The sequence below is a fragment of the Bufo gargarizans genome, chromosome 2, assembly GCF_014858855.1.
Source record: "Bufo gargarizans isolate SCDJY-AF-19 chromosome 2, ASM1485885v1, whole genome shotgun sequence".
Classification (NCBI taxonomy): domain Eukaryota; kingdom Metazoa; phylum Chordata; class Amphibia; order Anura; family Bufonidae; genus Bufo; species Bufo gargarizans.
This window is the reverse complement of record NC_058081.1, coordinates 128831002-128851158: the sequence shown is the minus strand read 5'-3', so window position 1 is coordinate 128851158 and position 20157 is coordinate 128831002. Positions and strand designations below refer to the sequence as shown.

Genomic DNA, 20157 nt, shown 5'->3' with positions numbered 1-20157 from the left:
TTTCTCAGTGACGCGTCTGGCGTCATACCCTTGGACGAATACCCCACTTTCTTCATCAAGTGCACTGCAAGGAAAAGGAACCTTTGGAACTCAGCATTAAAGTGCTACAATACGTCATCTACCTGCGCCGATCCATTTTTTGCGTTACGTATACGAACTGTATATGGAACCATTCATTTCAATGGATCCACAAAAAAGCGGAAGGTACTCCGTATGCCTTCTGTTTCCGTTTTTCCATTTCATTCAAAGATAGAACATGTCCTATTATTTTCCGCATAACGGACAAGGATAGTATTGTTCTATCAGGGGCCAGCTATTCCGAAAAAAAACCGGAATGCACACAGACGTCATCCGTATTTTTTGCAGATCCATTTTTTGCAGACCAAAAAATACTGAAAAAGCCATACAGTCGTGTGCAAGAGGCCTAAGTCAATGGTGCATTTTTTAGTTACCAAAAAAATAAATAAATACAGATCCGGCACTCATTGACTTAGAATGATTTTCATACTGTTCTTTAAATTTTGATTTAATATAATAAGATCTGTCTGAAACAGAGCCATCCGGATGTATTAAATGCATTGGATCAATGATGCATCCCCTACCGGATCTCAAAACCTGAATTAAAAACATAAATGTGAAAATAACCTTACTTATTTAATGTATGCCCACAGAGGTGTGTGAGAACACTTTTGTGGTATGATCTGTATTTTTCATTGATATTATTTTGAGGTGTGTATGATTTTTTGATCACTTCTTATTCAATTTTTGGGAGGTGAAGCGACAATGTTCACTATCCATGGTAAATACATTCATATTTTAATGTTACTCGCATTTTGGGACCTGGTGATGCTGACGAGCTTTATTTTTTATTATTTTTTTATTTATTTTTTATTTTAATATGGGGATAGGGGGTGATTTAATTTTTTATATATTTTTTTCAATATTTAGAAACTTTTTACACACTTAATTCCCCCTAGGGGACTTAAACATGCGATCATCTGATTGCTTTTCCCTTATACAACAATTATTTAACATTGTAGCCTATTACTGCCATAGCAATTGAATGGCTCTCTAAACCTCAGCGTGGGGTAGCCGTTCAGGACCTGAGATCAGAGCACTCCTGGGATTTCAGTGCTCAGATGCCATGGTCCTAAATGACCGCAGCATCTGAGGGGTAAAATGTCAATAATCGGCATTGTCACAGACAATGCCTTCAGGTGTCTGCTCTATAAAACAGCAGACACCCGGCGGCTACGGTGCCTGATCAGCCATGTTGCAGACTTCTGCCATACATGTACGGTGGAGGTCCTTAAGGAGTTACGGACTGTATCATACACCTGAATCTTAGATGATGACATATTAAAACATGTCCCATGAATAATAAATTTCACCATTAGGGTAATTTCAAACTAGCATTTTTGCTGGATCCGGCAGGGTCCAGCAAAAACGCTTCCATTACTGATAATACAACTATCTGCATCCGTTATGAATGTATCCGGTTGTATTATCTTTAACACAGCCAAGACAGATCCGTCATTAACTCCATTGAAAGTCAATGGGGGACGGATCTGTTTTCTATTGTGGCAGAGAAAACTGATCCGTCCCTATTGACTTGCATTGGGGGTTATGCCGGATCCATCTTGATCAGTTTACCAGGATGTAACGCAAAATACAACATGTTGCGGTTTGCTCTCCATTCTGGGAACGTAAATAAATGGAACGTTATGCATTTTGGAGCATTCCGTTCTGTTTAGTTCAGTTTGGTCCCCATTAACAATGAATGCCCCTATGATGGAACTTAATACCAGAAAACTTGAATGATAATGTGAAAGTACCCTTAGTTGTTGTCGCAGTGCAGTTCACTGTGACAGTTGTGGCTGTGTTGGCTGGCTGCCTGCCCTCTCGCATACTGGTTGCAGGCTGACTCATGTGTATTCTTGTTGCTTAGGGCGGCGTGCTGGCTGCGGTGTCTTGTGTTAACTTGTCTATGAATGTGTGTTCTCCCTGTGTATGCATCTCTGTGCAGTTCTTGTCTCTGTTGCCGTGCAGGCTCGCTGCAGGCTCTTTCGCGTACTGGCTGCAGGCTGATACCTGTGTATGTTGGTTTCTTGGGGATGCGTGCTGGCTGCAGTTTTGTGTGTGAACTGTGGCCTTTGGTTGTGGGTTTCTTGTCTGTATCTCTGTGGTTCCTGTCACTGGTGCTGTGCAGGCTTGCTGCATGCACTTTGTGTACTGGCTGTGGGTTTCCCTATGTATGCTGGTTCTGTGACGCGTGCTGGCTGCAGCCTTGTGTGTGAACATGACTTGAGTGTGGATGCATTTTTTGTTTGTGTCACGGGTTGTTTGTTATTTTGTGCTCTGGCGTACTGGCTGTGGGTGACTCTGTGTTTGCTGGTTGCCAGGGGAAACATCCAGTACTGCAGCCTGTGTGTTAACTTCTCTGTTTATGCAGGCTCCCTTTCCTGTTTGGTTCTGGTGGGTTTAACTTCCACTGGTCTGTTCCTGGGTGTGGCTTATCAGGTGCTCTCGTTATGTAGCTAATAGCTATATCTATTTGTGAGCTGTGAGGCTTGGGGTCAGTCTATCCTTTGCCTTGTTGGGTGTAGCCCCTTGCTGATGACTCTGGGGGTCTTGCCATCTACCCTTCTATGTGGTGTCACCCGGTAAAGCATTGGTGTGTTGTTGTTGTTGCCTTATCTGATCTTCTGTACCTGTCCTGTGATGATGTTGATGTTGTTATCCTAGTCCATGCCTTGCCTGTTCTGTGCATGTTTTCTGTCTGGATCCACTCTGTTTCATGTCTAGCTTTGCAGTGCTCTAACAGTATCTGATCATGGCAGTGCTAAACTGCTTCTGATCCATACCTATGTCCAGCCTGGCAGTGCCTACTGCTTCTGAGCTAGTCTTTTCCTTGTCTGTCTTACAGTGCCTTACTGCTTCTGTTGCTCTGCTTGTCTTGCCTTTGTTAGAGGGCTACTGAGTTCTCTGGAGGGAGAATCTCTAGTCTGTGTGGAGCTCTGCTTGTGACTGCCATGCTTCTGTTCTGTAAGGAGTCCAGGTGACTGCCATGCTTCTGTGCTGGTTCCTATTTGTCTTGTTGTCTGATCCATGTCTTGTGTTTGGTTGGGTTCCAGTCCTGTGTCTCTCTGCAGGTAGCAGCCAAGTCTACTGGGAGCTTCCTGTAGGTGCGACCAGTGAGCCCTTGGCCCAGTTCATCCTCACCACCAGGGGCTCTGTGAAGAACATGGCTCACTGGCTTCTTGCCCTCTGGGGTTTTCCTCTGGTCTGCACTTGGTTCTATGGTAGTTCTACCACTATTGCTTAATCTGCTTTACTGTCATGTTCTTTTATTACATGTGTAATAAAGTATTCTGTTGGTCCCTGGTCTGAATCTTGCCTGTGTTCTGTTTGCCAAGACGTCCCGGAGGTCTGCCCTGGGCCCCCAGCACATGACAGTTGTCATTAGGTGAGTGATAGGAAAACATTCATAGTACATAGATTGCAACTTCGCCTCAGTAAACTTACTTTTCTATATCTACACATGGGAAATTAAAGTATTTCAGAACCACCTAAATATTAAATTAGTTTCACCAATACAGTTAGCTGACAGTCTGACTTTACACCATGACAAACAAGAGCGGTGTCTACTTTGATTAAATCTGTAGTATGCTCCATAAACCTCTAAACATCTTCTACTCAATAGGCACTGAAGGTTGATCTTTAACCCCTTAGTGATCATAATTTTTTTCTAATTGTTTTTATTTTTCCATTGACATGGCCATATAAGGGCTTGTTTTTTTTTGAGGAACAAGCTGTAGTTTTTTTCATTGCCCAATTTTAGAATACACACAACTTTTTTATCTTTTTTTCTCGGAGAAAAGAAATAATAGCAATACCGCTATTAAGTTTTTATGTAGTAAATTTTGCAATATTCACTTTGTGGCATATATAACATCATTTTCTTCCCTTTTTTGTGCCGAATAAGCAAAAACCAACAATTCTGAAATAATTTTTGGGAGTTCTTTTTTTTACTGCTGGATAAATCACATGATAATTTTATAGTGAGGGTCGTTAAGCACAAATCAATGCCAAATATGTGGATTTGATTCTATTTTTGCAACTTTTTCCATTGAAAATTAAATAAATCTTTATTTAATTACTTATTTTACATTTGTTAGTCCCACAATGGGACTTTGGCATGCAATCTTTTGATCACTTCTATAATGCACTGTATGACTTCTGTACTCCAGCATATTATACTATCAGTACAATACTAATAGACACTACCAGGCTATAGCTCAGGCAAAGCCTGATAGGCTTACACTGATGGCATGCCTTGGGGCCTTCATTAGGCCTCAAGCTGCCATGTGAAGTCATCGGAAACCTGCAATCATATTTATAGCAGTGCCAATGCTTGACAGAGGGAGCCACCTCTGTCTGAAACCATGTACATGTTGTGGTCACTATTGATCGTGGCATTTAAGGGGTTAAACCTCTGGGATTCGCGCTTCTGCCTATCCTGGCCATTAGAGCAGGAGCCCGGCTATCATGCGAGAACTGAGCTTCTGCTCTTCATTGCATTGGAGACCTATGCATCGCTTACACTAGGCCACCATAAAAAGGTGGTAGTTAGTGACTTCCATAGAAGGTAGTGACTTCCATAGAAAAGCGTATTGTTGTTTTTTAAATGATATATGATTAGTCTTGTTGGTGTAATTTTTTTCTCTTTAGCCACAAAATGTAAGAACTTATGATGCCAGTACTTCAGATTTGAGATGTTAAAATTAAGTGAATGTGGTTGGCTGCAATTATTATGACCACTGAGCTCAAATATGTTCAGCCTTCAAATCCCATGGTTTCCTGTAAGTTTCCTGGACACCAGTGACATCAGCGCTGCTTCTGTCTGACTCCATCAAGTGGACAGGTGTGCATCATCAAATGTGTTCATTTCTTTAATTATTTACTTAATATAATGTCAGGCTATGAAATAGATTAATGTAAGGGAAGATACTCTTATGGACTACAAGAATAAAGTGGAATGAGAAAGCTCCAAGTGAAGAAGTATATTAACATACAAGTTGAAAGACTAATGGAGTTGACCACTTTCTGGCAACTTTTGACCAATGTTTATAAAAGACAACTTTATGACATTTACTAATATAGCCTTTGCTAATTGTCTGTGCTGTTTGCTTTATTTCATAAATCAAGTTCTTGAGCAAATATTTTGTTCTGTCCACAATGGAGACCTGTCGATAAGATGGCCACTAACAGAGGATCATTTGACTAGGCAAAAATACACAACTACAATACACAACATCTTCCATCTGTATTTGCTGTATATGTTGAGAATTTAGTGCAGGTGTGGTGTATTTGAATGGAGGAGACTGAGGGACTACCTTATGAAATATACAAAATGACAGAATTTCAAAAAAGGTATATTAGTTAGTGCCATATAGTCAGCTTAAAAATTAGTCAAGAGTAGCTGGAAAATGACCAACCAATTTAAGTTTTGTTTTTTTACTTGAATAGACAAATGGCATCATCAACCACTACACTGAAGTCTCCATCCTGTGCCAGTCATTGAATTGGTTATCTATAGCGTATAAAATTAATCTTCCATCTCGGTTTACCTTGTCTTCTTCTTTAAAAAAAAAGTTAATATGGAAAAAAGACAAAAACAACAAAATCCCACTTCTCACTGTCACACACATAGCTCTGAACAATGCTACACCTTGCGACAAATCATCTCTTATCTCTATCTACTATCCTATCCTTTCACATGCTCTTGTTAGCCAATGATATAAGATTAACATCCTCCATAATATGAACTATTTCCAAATTCTCTCATGAACTGTGCCAGTTCTCTGGAATTTGCCAACCAAGACAAATAGGTTATCTCATAACAACAACAGTTTTAGGTGTACCCTAAAAACATATCTTGTTAGTGTTGCCTATTATACATTTCTAATATAACTCGTCTCCTTTAGTACCTACCACATTATTCCTTAGAACATCATCCCTTCATCTAAAGTTATTCCCACACTCGATGTACAAAAATACACTTCATATCTGTACTTAAAGAGGAACTGGTTGATGATTGACTAATGTAGCTTTATATGTACTACTCTATTTAGTTCAAGATGCCTAGACCATTCTACAAAACAGGCACTATATACCCTTTGTGTCACCTCTATTTCCTCTTATGAACATAGCCCTCACACCTATTGCTTTGAATTATTTATTGATTTTGTTATTATGTGATACCTGATTTTGTTTGTTCATGTTCCCTCTAATTGTAAAGTGCTGCGGAATAGGTTGGAATAATAACACAATAATAATAAAAATAATACATTTTTTATCTGCCTAACAATATTTTTAGTCACTGAGGGTAAAAATTTCACTTGTTCTGTTATTTGAATAGCTCATCTTCTTAAGGACCCATAAGAATATATAATTTTCTTAAACATATATATATATGGTACATATATGCTAGAACTCTTGCACTAGAAGAAAGCTGCATATCATAGTTACGATGCTGTTAAGGTCCTCCAGACGGAGGGAAAAGAATGCTTTGTTACTAATTATGGTTATGTTGACTTTAGTTATCCCTTTATGTCTATGTAAATAAAGTTTTCAAGTTCCTTCTCACTTTTTTTCAGGTTATTGAGTGCATCACACAAGGACGTGTCCTGGAAAGACCACGAGTGGCTCCAAAAGAAATCTATGACATTATGCTTGGGTGCTGGCAAAGAGAGCCTCAGCTACGATTAAATATCAAAGAAATCTGGAAGATTCTTCAGGCCCTAGGGAAGGCCTCTCCAATTTACTTGGACATTCTGGGCTAGCAAGGCCCTTTCTTAAATTGTTCGACCTTGGTCTACCCTCATCTTTCCTTACCCTGCTTTTCCAAGAAAATGTCTTCATATGGAAAAAAAAATAGACAAAAACAACAAAAAAAATCCAACAAAAAACTTAAGTGCCTGCAACACATTATAACACAGAAGAAAGCCTGTAAAAGCAGATGAATTTATTATATCTTCCACCAATACAACAGAGAAGGAAGTCTCTGCTATTATAGACTATAATTAAAAATTAAAAAAAATAGGAAATTTAGGATGTAAATTAATCCACTGGAGATGTGGTTGTCCTTTTGCTCCTGTTCAACCAGTGTGCACAGCTCAGTACTTAACTAAATGCATAAAGACAATCCTGTTCTGAAACTCCACAGCGGCATCAAGCCTTAAGATGACATAGTCAAAGGAGCATTTTACCTTTGTTGCATACAGCGGTGGATTGCAGCAATCAAATTTGTTGTATCCCTAAAACAGAGAACGGAAATTTCATGATATGTGTGAATATTCAGAAAATAAACAAACTGCAACAGAGATGATGAATTAAGAGCAATTCAGCCATTTTTTGGAAGCTGTACATTTACCTACTGTTCTACAATACTTCTAAATTTATGAACAATTTTTATAATTTGTTAACTCCAAAATGTATAGGATTTCTGATTTCTGGAAAACTAATTGGTACCTACGGGTAAAACAGTATCTTTCTTTGAGTCAATTCAATTCTTTTTTTTTTTTTACATTTTGTGAAAAAAGTGATATTTGACCACTGTAAGGGGAAACAAGCCTTGTGATTTTAGTTTTTAATGTCATTTTGACCAACTTATACATGTAATGGGTACTACAAATGGTATAAAAGTTTCACACAAGTACGCAAATATCAGAATTCTGTAAAGGGAAATGTCTAGTAGGGAATGGATAGTTTTTGTGTTAATGTCCTTCCTACTTTTGCTGTTTTTGCAGTTGTCTTTGTTTTAATGTAGTGTGTCTCAGGTCCGAATTACAGTTCTATGGGGGTCAGTTTTCAGTGATTCCCCCAGTCATGTTAAATTCATAATTATATAAGTATCCTAATAATATGTGGACAGATTTATTTTCATAAATGAAAAGATCTAGAGAAATAAGATGAAATGTCTTTATTATTATTTATGTAAACATAGAGGAGGACATTTTAATGAGGGATATATTCATGTCACCATCCCATTTCCAGTCTTGGTTCCCCATAGAAATGTCTAACAATATACTAATGTAACATTTACATAGCCAAATAACTTCATTTTTCTTGTCATGTTTTTTTTTTCTTAATATACTGTAATACACATGTTATCATATATTTTATCCATTGACTCGATCAGAGGTTATGATGAATACAGACTGGCTTAAGGAAGACTGCTCAAACCATCCCACTACAAACTGAAATCATTCCCATAATTATGTAAAAAGGAGCAACACATCTGCCTATTCAGCCCTGTTAAATCATTGACATGGAAGAACTACACCCAGTCAATGCTGGTTTTAATGGTTGAAACATGGTGTGAAAAAAACAATATTTGGAATTGCAACTTAATTGGTGAAATTAACATTTCTAAATATATGGGCACACAGATAATTGAAGAAACTACAAGCAATGTACTCTGTAGACGCCTAAAGAATCTTGAAAATTACAAATCAGCCAACTGTGGCCAGAGTACCAAAAATGTACCATCTATATTGTCCTTGCACCAAAAGTGTCTGATACTGAAAGGCGGGGAAAAAAAATATTAAGAACTTTCTAACTGACACTGTTCAGATGAGACCTTGTGCTGACATGCTGGATGTAAAAAAGGAATAACTCCTGAAATATAAAAAGCTTTAGTGACAAGGGACTGGAACAGACACCTTCAGCATGTGTATTGTGTATATGCCATGATAAGTTCATGAATCCTTGGAACCCTTTGTTATACTTTCTCCATAAAATTGAGCAGTTATTACAAAAGACAATGGGACCATCATAACTCGCAGTGCTATGGAAGAAGGCTAATACAGAGTGAATGGTCCACAAGAGGGGCAAACTGCCACTCTGTAATCCTTTAGTTAATGCATATTTACACTATCATTCCACAAAAGAACAAGCTAAGCGAACAAATTCAGCATGGATTCAGATTCAGAAGCTGGCACAGTAACATAGGCCTTCAACTACCAAGTACATGTTCGTTACCTTGAATATATTGCTAGAATATTCTTTTCATCCATACGTGTTGTTCTATCTGCAGCTGTTGCTACTTGTACAGTATGATGTTTTCTTTTTTTATTTGAGAGTGTTTTCTTTGACCTTTTATGGCATTTTAAGTCTCTGTTTTAAAGTCAGAGTTGAATGACATACGAAAATCACTGTGCCGCTTATGTAAATATCCAGCTCCTCTCACTTATACATACACTATATATATATATAAGAAAAAAAAAAAAAAAAGAGAGAAGAAAACACAGACAGTTTGATCAGTATCAAATGACAACATGGACTTGCTTGTCTTAGGGAGGATGTCAGCAGCATATTCCTATTTGCTTAACATTTTCGCTTAACTGTGCCTAGTGTAAGAGACACATTCATTGCTTAACCTGCAGAATGTTACATGTATTTTTACCTATGGTCGTCTTAACTGAGTTGTCCTATCTCCACCTACAATGTAACTAATTTTATAAAAACTTGGTTACAGGCTCAGAATGTCATGTGTGTTCTAAGTGCAATGCCTTTCAGCTTTAGAGTCAGTGATGTAATTTGAAGATTTTCTGACCAATGCAATATCTGTAACAGGGCCCCCACCTACTACAGTATGTGACAATTCTTTTCTGGCATAGAGGCACTTGTGCCTCCTTAGGGACCAGGACCTGGTGGTGGCCACTACCCCTGCATCTCTTTTAGCTATGCTCCTGGTTGGATTTATATTTTACAGTAGTTGCTCAACTTTTAGCTTAATGGAGGCCTGGATATCAGGGTACTTCTAGCAGGGAGCAGTGAACATTTTGGGAAGCTTAGCACAACTTAGACTCCATCATCTTTATTATTTACTACTGCATCAATCAAGAAGCACTGGTCTGATCTAACATAGTCCTTTGTTATCTATTCATTTCATACTAAGCTTGGCACAGCATTTCTTCTTTCTTGAGGTCACAGTGCTTTTCATTTATATAAAAGCACTGTACCATACAATGATGAGATGTCATGTATGAGGACTGCCCTATTATTACTCATTGTTAACAACTTAAAAATGATTAATATAGAACATCATTCATTTTCAATTACCGTTACATTACTCTAAGGTTTTATATACTAAATGGATATATTAAAATGGTGATTTATAAGTGATATATTCCATAACTGGTAGGCATATCCTTTTTTTTACAATCCTGGTGCAGGTACTTGTATTGACGCTTGAATCCATTCTTGATTTGCTACTTCACCCTTAGGCACGTAGATTTTAGCAATGAAAATTTAAATTTTGACTCTGATGAGCAAATGTAGGAATCAATTATCTTGAAGAGCACAGACACAACCCAAGTCTTAACTATCTCATCTGCCCGAAACTATAAGTGGCAAATGCAATGTGAATTGTCTAAGTCACCGTAAGCTGCAACATCTCTCTAAGCATCACTCTGCTGCTAAGGAGATGGCAAATGCCCTTAACGTGACTGTTAAGGTATTGAAATAAGATGAATCCTAAGACTGCAAACAGTTTAGGATTTGAAATAGGGGGGGGAAAATTGGCACAAATTCATTCCAAACACAAATCAGAAAAAAATAATGTGTTCATTTCCTGCTGACTGGGTGGAATTGACTCTTGTATTAAGACTTCAGAAGCTCTTTTCAAGCAATTTCTGCACAGATGATACTGGCATCCAAGTTAACCTCTAAGCAGGGAGTTTTACAGAGAGGCTGATTGTAATGCATATGGCAATGTACATCTCTTGGCACAGTAAATCCCAGTTGAAACCCACCATATCTATATCCTGTTCTGTTTATCTTTATTTCCTCTCAAGTTTCTGCATGCGGGAGGAAGAAGATTGTTTTTGTAGAGAGATATGCAGTGCGCTCTTTGTGACCTCGACCTCATGTACGTGTGACCATTCTCAAACAAACACAGCTACAGATCTGGGCAGCATGCCAATCTGATGGTAGATTTGGTCTACTGCTTCTCTTGACGTACACATAAAGGCAACAAGAAATCTAGCAAGCAGTAAACTACTCAGTCGTGATTACAAAACTTGATGGAATGAAGCCATGCAAACACAGTATTTTTTTATTTATTTTTTTGCAAATAAGCATTATTTTTTATTTATTTAAAGTATTCATCTGTACGGTATTGTGAGTGGTGATTATTTGTTAATAGGTGTTGTAAATGCAGACTGTGGACCAAGCAGCATTTTACTGTGAACTCTATTGAGGGACCAGTGTATGTTCATGGATCAGTTAGTCAGGTGCATAATAGTCAAATTGCTGCCATTCATCTATTCCGAGAAAGCTTTGAGGAACATTGCAACCTTGTACTATAGAAATCACTTTGGTTTGCCATAAACATGACTTCACAGTCTTAATAATGATCAGTTTGTCTGTGGTATTAAAATGACTCTGCTCTATGGGTCAGAACACTGGTTCAACACATTTAAGCTGTAAATTATTTTCTTGTTAGCAGGAGAGAACTTCTACAATTGTGTTTTTTACTATTATCTAAGAAAGATATATGCGTGACAATTTAAATTGTCATTACCCATGATTAAAGCAGTTTTCTACTGGAAACACCGCTATTTCTTCATCCAAATACTTTATCTTAAAATGGACATGTCACCTCTCCTGACATTTTTGTTTTAGTATATGTTTGTATTCCTTATACATTAAGAATTCTGAAGCATATTTTCATACAACTAAGCAGTTCTGATCCTCTCCTGCTAGAAGTGAATAAATCTGCACCTGGGTGTTACCAGTAAGGGGCAGTGTCCCTGCACACAATGGCAGCATTGAATGGACCTTCCAAACACTGGTAACACCAAGTTACATATTCATTGATAAACTTCTAATAGCAATAACTGAAGAATAGAAGAACATATAGGTATATGAAAGATCCTCCAGAATTGGTATTGCATGGAAAATAGAATTGTTTAGTAAAATAGACATGTCAGGAGCAGCAACAAGTGTTCTTTAATGTTAATATATTAAGTATTAAGAAACTCATGGTTAGTGATAAGCGTAGTGTTGGAAAACTTGATTCAGCTGCTTTGCCGAATTTTACAAAAAAAATAACTTTTTGACTAATTACTTTGTCACGAAGCACATTTCTTTGTAAGTACTGGGTGCAATGACAGGGAGCAGCGATTGTGTTTCTCCCCATAATTGTACCCCTCAGATGCCACATTCATAGCTGATCGCAGCATCTGACATCAATATTACAGTGTAAAATAAAATAAAAATATATATTAAATCATACTTACCTCACCCATTTTATTGCAAAGAGTGAAGGATTGTAGATGCAGCACAAAATCTCGCTTGGCCAGTGATGACATCATCAAGTCGCCTGGCGTTGTGACGTCATATGTCACTGCGCATGGGATTTTGTGCAGGGGTTCGTGGAGTTTACTCAATACTACTCATAATCTATACGAATATGTTAAATATATATAAAGTAGGGGTATTGAAAATAAGTTTTAAAGCTATTTGCATCAATGGAGGGAGCTTATTTTGAAAGGGTATTCCCTTGATAGAAAATAATATAACAAAGATAGGCCAACAAAGTCATTGTAACATTCTATGATTGGTGAAGGCTCCACCTCCTCCATCCCAGCTGACACCTTAAGAAGCCCCCCATTTCTTTATTTTAATTTTACTGTGTATAGCGTTAGATCTAATAGCTTTATTCAAGTAAATGATACAATAATGATGTTAGTTATATAAAAACTGCATGCAGGGAAAAACCACACTGCACTGAAGGACTGGGAAGAGAGAAAAACTGTGAGGAGGGAAAGACTGAAAGAAGAGAAAACTGGAAGGATGGAAAGACTGGGAGGTGGGAAATACTAGGGGAGGGAAGAACTGGGAGGAAGGAAAGACTGGGAGGATAATAGGTTTGGGAGGAAGGAAAGACTGAGAGGTGGAAATAACTGGAATGAGATTGGAAAGGTTTGGAGGAGGGAAACCCAGGGAGAATATAAAAACTGGGAGGAGAGAAAGACTAAGAGGAAGCACAGTGAGTAACACTGTGACCCCTTCATTTTCAACATTTGTGGAGGATATTAAAACTATTCCGTAAATAGATGAACATATGCAAACACTGAAAAATTATAATTCCCAATAAAACTTACTTCCATAGATAACTGGCTATTGCACTATACATATTGTATTATTAAATAACATATATTGGTATAAATGTTCCATTTAAGTGCAGAATGCACACTATTAAGATGCATTCTCTATTTCCATAGCCAAAAGACTAGTGATACTGATGATTCCTTTCTGTAAGGTGTTGGGTAGCACTAGACCAGGCATTAATGGCAGATTTCACATTAGTGCTCTTTTGCAGTCAGTCAATTAAAGCAAACAGCTGTTAGTAAAACATCGTAGTGTGATAATGCTGAAGCTCATCCACCGGCAAAGCGGTCATTCTCAGCCATTGCCAGATTGCAGATCCGGAAAGCAATGTCCTGTTCATTTTACTATTTGTTTAGTTATTCTAGAATGACATTGCTTTAATGGAATGCATAAATAAAGGATGACATAAGGTAAGAGCAGTCTGGAAATATAAAACAAAGGTACATTGGAGATTTCACTGGTATAGAGTTTATTTGTTCCAGACAATTAACTATCAAATATAAAAAGCTAGAGGCCTCATTTCAGAAGCAATCAGTATTGTATTGATGTTATATTCCGCAAATAAAAATTTTCATCTCTTGTATTATTAATGTCATAAACCAGTCTGTATAAATCTTGGCAAGTTTTTTTTTTTTTTTTTTTTTAATAAATATGCATTTCATTATGTTTATCCATTAAAACACTTGTCAACTAGTCTTTTAGATTATTTGCTGTTTGGATATCACTTTACAAATATGAGAAATGTGGATCAAGTAAAAGGAACCTATCAGCAGATTAATGTTGCCCTAATCATAGGGAGTATGAAATACTAGCAGGTTCCCTCATTACAATAACTATTTTATGTTCTGTTGTATGCAAAATAGATTTTTTAAAAGGAACTCAGCTTGGAGAGAAGTATCTGCTGTTCTCTCTTCAAGATTGTCCTTGTAGAGCTTGACTTAATTTGCAATAGGGATAGACCTGTCAATCAAGCTGAGCTAGGGGTGAGGAATACAGAGGGAAGCCCCCAGCAATCACTCCTCCCGTAACACAGTTCATTAGGGTAAGAGAACAGTTTGGGTAAGAGTCTGTTGGCATTTCTTCCGCATTTAGGGCAGCATGAGTATACTGAAAGGTTACCCTCAACAGAAGTTACTGTATCTTGTGACTATTATCAATTTTCAGTCATTCTACAGAGCACAATAGAAGTCAACCACTCAGCTATAATAGCTACATAGCCAGTTACTTAAATAAAAAAATAAAAAAAAATTGACTTCTACTATACTGTACTTCTACTGAGACCTATACAGTAGAAGTCTCATTTTTTTTTTTTTTTTTTTTTTTTTTTTTTTTAAAGTGACTGGCTATGCAGGCATATATTGTAGTGCTTAAAGTTCTGGGCTATGATGCAAAAGCTATGAGTTCGAATCCCATCACAAACTTTTTCAGAATTAGAGATTAAATTAGATTTAAATATTATATATTTTATTTGTAATTTAAAAAATGTATGACAAATAATAAATGTGTAATTACTAATGTATATATATATATATATATATATATATATATTAAACAATGAAAAATGGCGGCACAGGCCAATGAGCAAATCTGGGTGCACGTTCCTGAAGGAATAGGTTTCTTACCCCAATTATAGTCCAGAAAAATGAGCAGCACTCCAATGTGTAGTGAAAAAATAAGAACTCCTGTAATCACTGCATGGATTTTTGTTTCCTTCCTTTAATGGGGTATTGTTATGGTTCCATAACAATACCAACCAAGTCACAATAATTAGGTAGACTTTTCTGAGAAGTGAAGTCATCTTTTTTCCCGCTTAAAGTATTTATATGCGAGAATGGAATTACATTGAACGGGTATTCTTTCTTTCTGGTTGTTGCTGTTGATATTATTAAGTTAGTTTGTTCGAGTATTTTATGTTCAGCCCTTCATAACTCTCATATTTGTTGTTTAGTAAATCATATTACCTATTTCTATGTATATATTCAGTATTTTATTATACATCACAATAAAATGCAAGATTTACAAGCAGCACATCTTTGTTTAATACACATTTGCTGAAATCTGAAATTTCACAGCAATTTGTTCCCCTAGTAGAAGAAAAGACACCAATTAGAGTTTCAGGTTTCAGAACTATGGACAGCAGACCATCTAGTATATTACTATATCATTGGTGTCAGACTGATATCTCTTTATGGGGTATATTAATAGGTTTTTACAATATCCTTATATCATCCTATATCATCTATTACCCCTATATCACCTTATTTTAACATCAACTGGATACAATGATAGAAACATCAGTGAAAAGAAAGGATATGAGCTAACATGAAAGCACACTCAAAATGTAATTTCTTAATTAAGAAATTTGGTTGCAAACAATAAAAAATTAGGCATATAACAAATTTAGAGTAACATAAAGTTATAAAAAATGCTCACTGTCATGGAAGTAACTGAATAACTTAGTGAACATTTTTTTTTCTCCCTGAATAGTCCAGTTTTTAACAGCTTTTAAAATTCTCACATCCTTCCATTATAGCACTGTGGGTCTGGTTCTCGGGGTTTCTGATCCCTATTGGACCAAATGTGATGATGTCATATCCATCATTTACATTACTGCTCAGCTAATCACTGGCTTTAGCTGTCAAGGCTACAAGGATTATGTCCCTGCCATGTGGTTGAGGCCTTAGGGCTCATGCACACGTTCTTGTGCTGCCCTTGGCCTTATTGCGGCCCGCATACAGTGGGTCTGGAATATATGGGACACCGGCCGTTTGCGTTCCGCATCATGGATGCAGACCCATTCACTTGAATGGGTCCGCAAATCCAGATATATGGTGTTGAATTTAACCATGGTGTTCCATTCCGTGCTTCCTTTACACAAAAAGATAGAACTTGTCCTATCGTTTTGCAGAACGGACAGATCCAGGACCCCATTTAAGTGAATGGGGTTGTGATCTGCATGCGACTTGCTCACATGTTTGTGATCATGAGCCCTAAGAGTTAACAATCTCTGGAGAGTAATTTGATCTATCTATCTATCTATCTATCTATCTATCTATCTATCTATCTATCTAACTATCTATCTATCTATCTATCTATCTATCTATCTATCTATCCATCCTATCAGATATCTATCTAGCTATCTATCTATTCATCCTATCAGATATCTATCTATCAGATATCTATCTATCTATCTATCTATCTATCTATCTATCTATCCATCCTATCAGATATCTATCTATCTATCTATCTATCCATCCTATCAGATATCTATCTATCTATCTATCTATCTATCTATCCATCCTATCAGATATCTATCTATCTGATATCTATCTATTTATTTATTTTTTGTTTCTTTTAAGCAAGTACCTGATTCATTAATGTTTGCAGTTCTCTGTGCATCAAATACAAAATATAAATGCTGGCTTCTATTGTTTCTTGACATACTGCGATCCACAAAGAGGTACATGGCCTAGAAAAGCAGAACCGCACACACTTTACAAATGCAACAATTATGATCACACATCTACACTGAAGGTACAGTGAAGAGGAAATTACAGCTTCATCAAAGGCCATATAAAATTGAGCAATATTAATTAGGCTTCTCAACATATAAATAACATTGTTATTTCCAAAGGATGTGATTTTATAAGTGCTGGATGGTAGAGAAACACCACTGAAAGATTTCTGTCTGGTTGTTTTCACCTGCGCAAAGAACATCTTGTCCTGCCTTTGTGCTAATTGCTAACATTAAAACAATGTATATTTAAAATGATCAGGGTGCCATATAGTTCACGGCTATGTTTCATAAATGACCTGGTTTAGCTGATAGTTGTTATGGAATACATGTTAATTGGATGGCATTGTATTAAGGACTGGTTTTAATGGCTCCTTGTTAGCAAATCATTAATTGCTTGAATCTATGTGTGTTTTTTTATGTTTTGTTGTGATTTATGCTAGTTTTGTATGCATAGACTCTGTCACACATGTTTACGAGTTGTGTCTAGCATTGTAGTGTGGCTCAGTTAAAACAGATGGAGTCAAGCTAAAATACCAAACAACCTATGGTTGGTATAGTGTAAAGTGCTATTTCTGGAAGAAATCTGCCATGATTTACAAAATAAATGATATCAGATTGTACCCTACATCATAGTTAAGTCCTGCAATCTTTTGGAACATTATCATAGGTACTCTACAACTATACTATTTGTATTGCACAAGAATGACAGTGAAAACAATGAAATGCAAGAAAAAAATATATAAAATATAAATTAATTATAGAGTGAGAGGTTCATAACTGCCCATACAGTTGGTATTCAGAAAAAATACTGTCATATTTCTAGCGACCTGTGTATTAATCTAAGTCACATATATGAAGCTTGATGGCAACAGTATTATAATATATTATATACATTGCTAATGAACCTTGTATTGATTTAAGTTACAATCATTATTTTTTTATGAATTTACTGCTATTGCCAGAAAACTGACAGATGTTATAGCAACACAATGATTTTACTTCAATGAAACAAAATAGTTGTAAGAACATCCAGCTGGAATTTCAGATGTGACATTCCTTCCCATCATAAATCATATTACTAAATACATCTGCTTATTGTTGTTATATTCTTTTTCACTTACAGCGTTCTGGTTTACATGATTTTTGATCTATAGAGAATAGTTAACAGTACAGGCTAAACTTTGAACAGGATTATTAAAATCTACCTGAAGTTATAGCATCTATGACTAGGGATGAGTGAATCCATGGAAGTTCAAGTTCACTGGGTTCGGCCAAAGTTCAGGTCAAAGTTCGGGTTCGTGACCTAAACTTGACCCTGAACCCGAACAGCATTGAAGTCAACTGGGACTCGAACACTTTATTTTCCGCTATAACATGGTTATATCGGAAAATTATGGCATTCTTAAGACTAGAAGCAAAAGGGAAACCTTTAGAGGCAATCCATTTTTAATTTTGTCATAATGAAATTCTATGGAAGTATAACGGATCCATTATGGTGCCATAAACTTCTATTACGACAAAATGCAAAACAGAATGCCTCTAAAGGTTTCCCTTTTGCATTCCATCTTACGAATGTCATTATTTTACAATATAACCATGTTATAATTGAAAATATTAAAGTAATTCAAAGAACACCAAACACCGAACTTGATCCCGAACTTCAGTGAAAAAGTCCGGGTTCGGGTACCCAAACTCAAAAAGTTCGGTATGAATCCGAACTTTGGAGTTCGGTTTAGCTCATCCCTATCTTTGACCATATTCTCTGCATTCACAAGTCTGTTGGTTATCCGGCATTAGCTGCTTGTTCAGTGCCTGCATAGAGATGCCACTGTGGACTTCTGTATTCTTGCATAGTCTTTACATAACTGCCTGATGAAGGAAACACTGTGCTTTTCAAGGCATTGCATTATGGAATCTGAGCTAAGTTTTTATGTCTATCAACATGATGCTGACTGTTTCTAGTCTCAGACAACAAGCTTTTGCTTTAAATTCTGTAGGGCTTCAATATAAATACAGATGAGTGAATTGATTCTAATCTAAACTAATTGGATTCAAATGTGAATTTTTGGTGATTCAATTTGGAAGAATTTAGGTGAGAGAGACAATACATTTATAATGTTGTTGCTTTTTTTAAAGTGAGAAATAAGAGAGAAAATGAGTTCTAGGAGACCTCAGAGTGTGATTCACAAATTTTCCAGCCAATCGGAGTACTTTCGATACTGGTAGAGTTGATTTGAACCTGAATCGAGTTGATGAACCATTTAAGTCACTTTGAACCTGAATCTAATTTTTAGTGAATTTCTTTAGATATAAGTAATTAATTGTGTTTTACAAATTACTTACATTTATATCAGTAGTAAAATGTAAGTCAGAGGAAGCTAGACTTGTATTCTCTCTTAAATACATTTTGCTAGTCATCTGACTGGCTCTCTTAATTAGAAGGCCAATGGGATGATTAGCAAAATGTCTTGCAGAGAAAATAATTATAAGTCCAGTTGCTCTAACAGTTGCTCTAAAGAAATTACTACTAATATATATCATGACTTGGGTGAAGACATACTCACCTTTATGGTAATATATTGAAAACATATTCAAATGCACAGTTATGTTCTAAACATTCATTAAGAACTAATAAAATTGGAATCTAAGCATAAACAAAGGGAATACCAAATTACTGCTCTTAACTTTTCTTACTTTAAAACTTTTTCTTTTGTGTGACATTAAATAACTATGCAAACAGCACTATTTTCCTTTATCACCAGATTAGGCCATCTAATCTGTTTCAGTTTTAACCAGATAGAGATACAACGATAACAGTTTTTTACTTCACTGATATTTCAGTATTTATATGACTTTATACATACTTTTTTCCTCACTATCATCCATTTTCTGTTGTTAAAAGGATTAAACATATACAATTAAATACAGAGCAAAAATATGTGCTATTAGTTAAGAGCAAAAGGGCCATCTACATGAGCCAATTATTTCTAGACATGCTCGTTCCTCATAAATGGCCTGTGTAAAGGTTCCAGTGATCACCCAATGATCATGAGGCGATTGTGTATTTCTGCTGCTATCAAAAATCATAATTTATGGATAGCAGATGTTCTGTATAAACAGGGATTTTCTGCTCAGAATCAATGATTTTCTCGGATGATTGTGACTTGTAAGTATAGCTTTTTCCTCCTCAGATGATCAGGCAGTTATTTGAAACATTTGTTTTGTTCCCAATAATTGCTTATAATAACAGTCCATATTAAAGGACCTTTAGGGTCCATTCACATGTCCGCATTTTGTAGACAGCACATCGCCGGTACTCTCATAGAAAATGCCTTTTGTTGCCCACAATTGCGGACAAGAATAGGAGATGTTCTATTTTTTTTTGCAGAACGGAAGTGCAGATCCGCAAATGTGGATGTGGACAGCACATTCTGGCCCCATTGAAAATGAATGGGTCC

The 20157-nt window shown here is 36.5% G+C and overlaps 1 protein-coding gene across 2 annotated transcripts in view; it reads left to right on the top strand.

The window, feature by feature from the left end:
• NTRK3 (neurotrophic receptor tyrosine kinase 3) overlaps positions 1–6845 on the top strand; it is a 774406-nt gene extending 767561 nt beyond the window's left edge. For both annotated transcript variants that reach the window (XM_044279460.1, XM_044279461.1), the window contains one exon: positions 6660–6845. In XM_044279460.1, the coding sequence (XP_044135395.1) occupies positions 6660–6845 (186 nt within the window). The remainder of the gene's footprint in view (positions 1–6659) is intronic.
• Positions 6846–20157: the final 13312 nt, after the last annotated feature.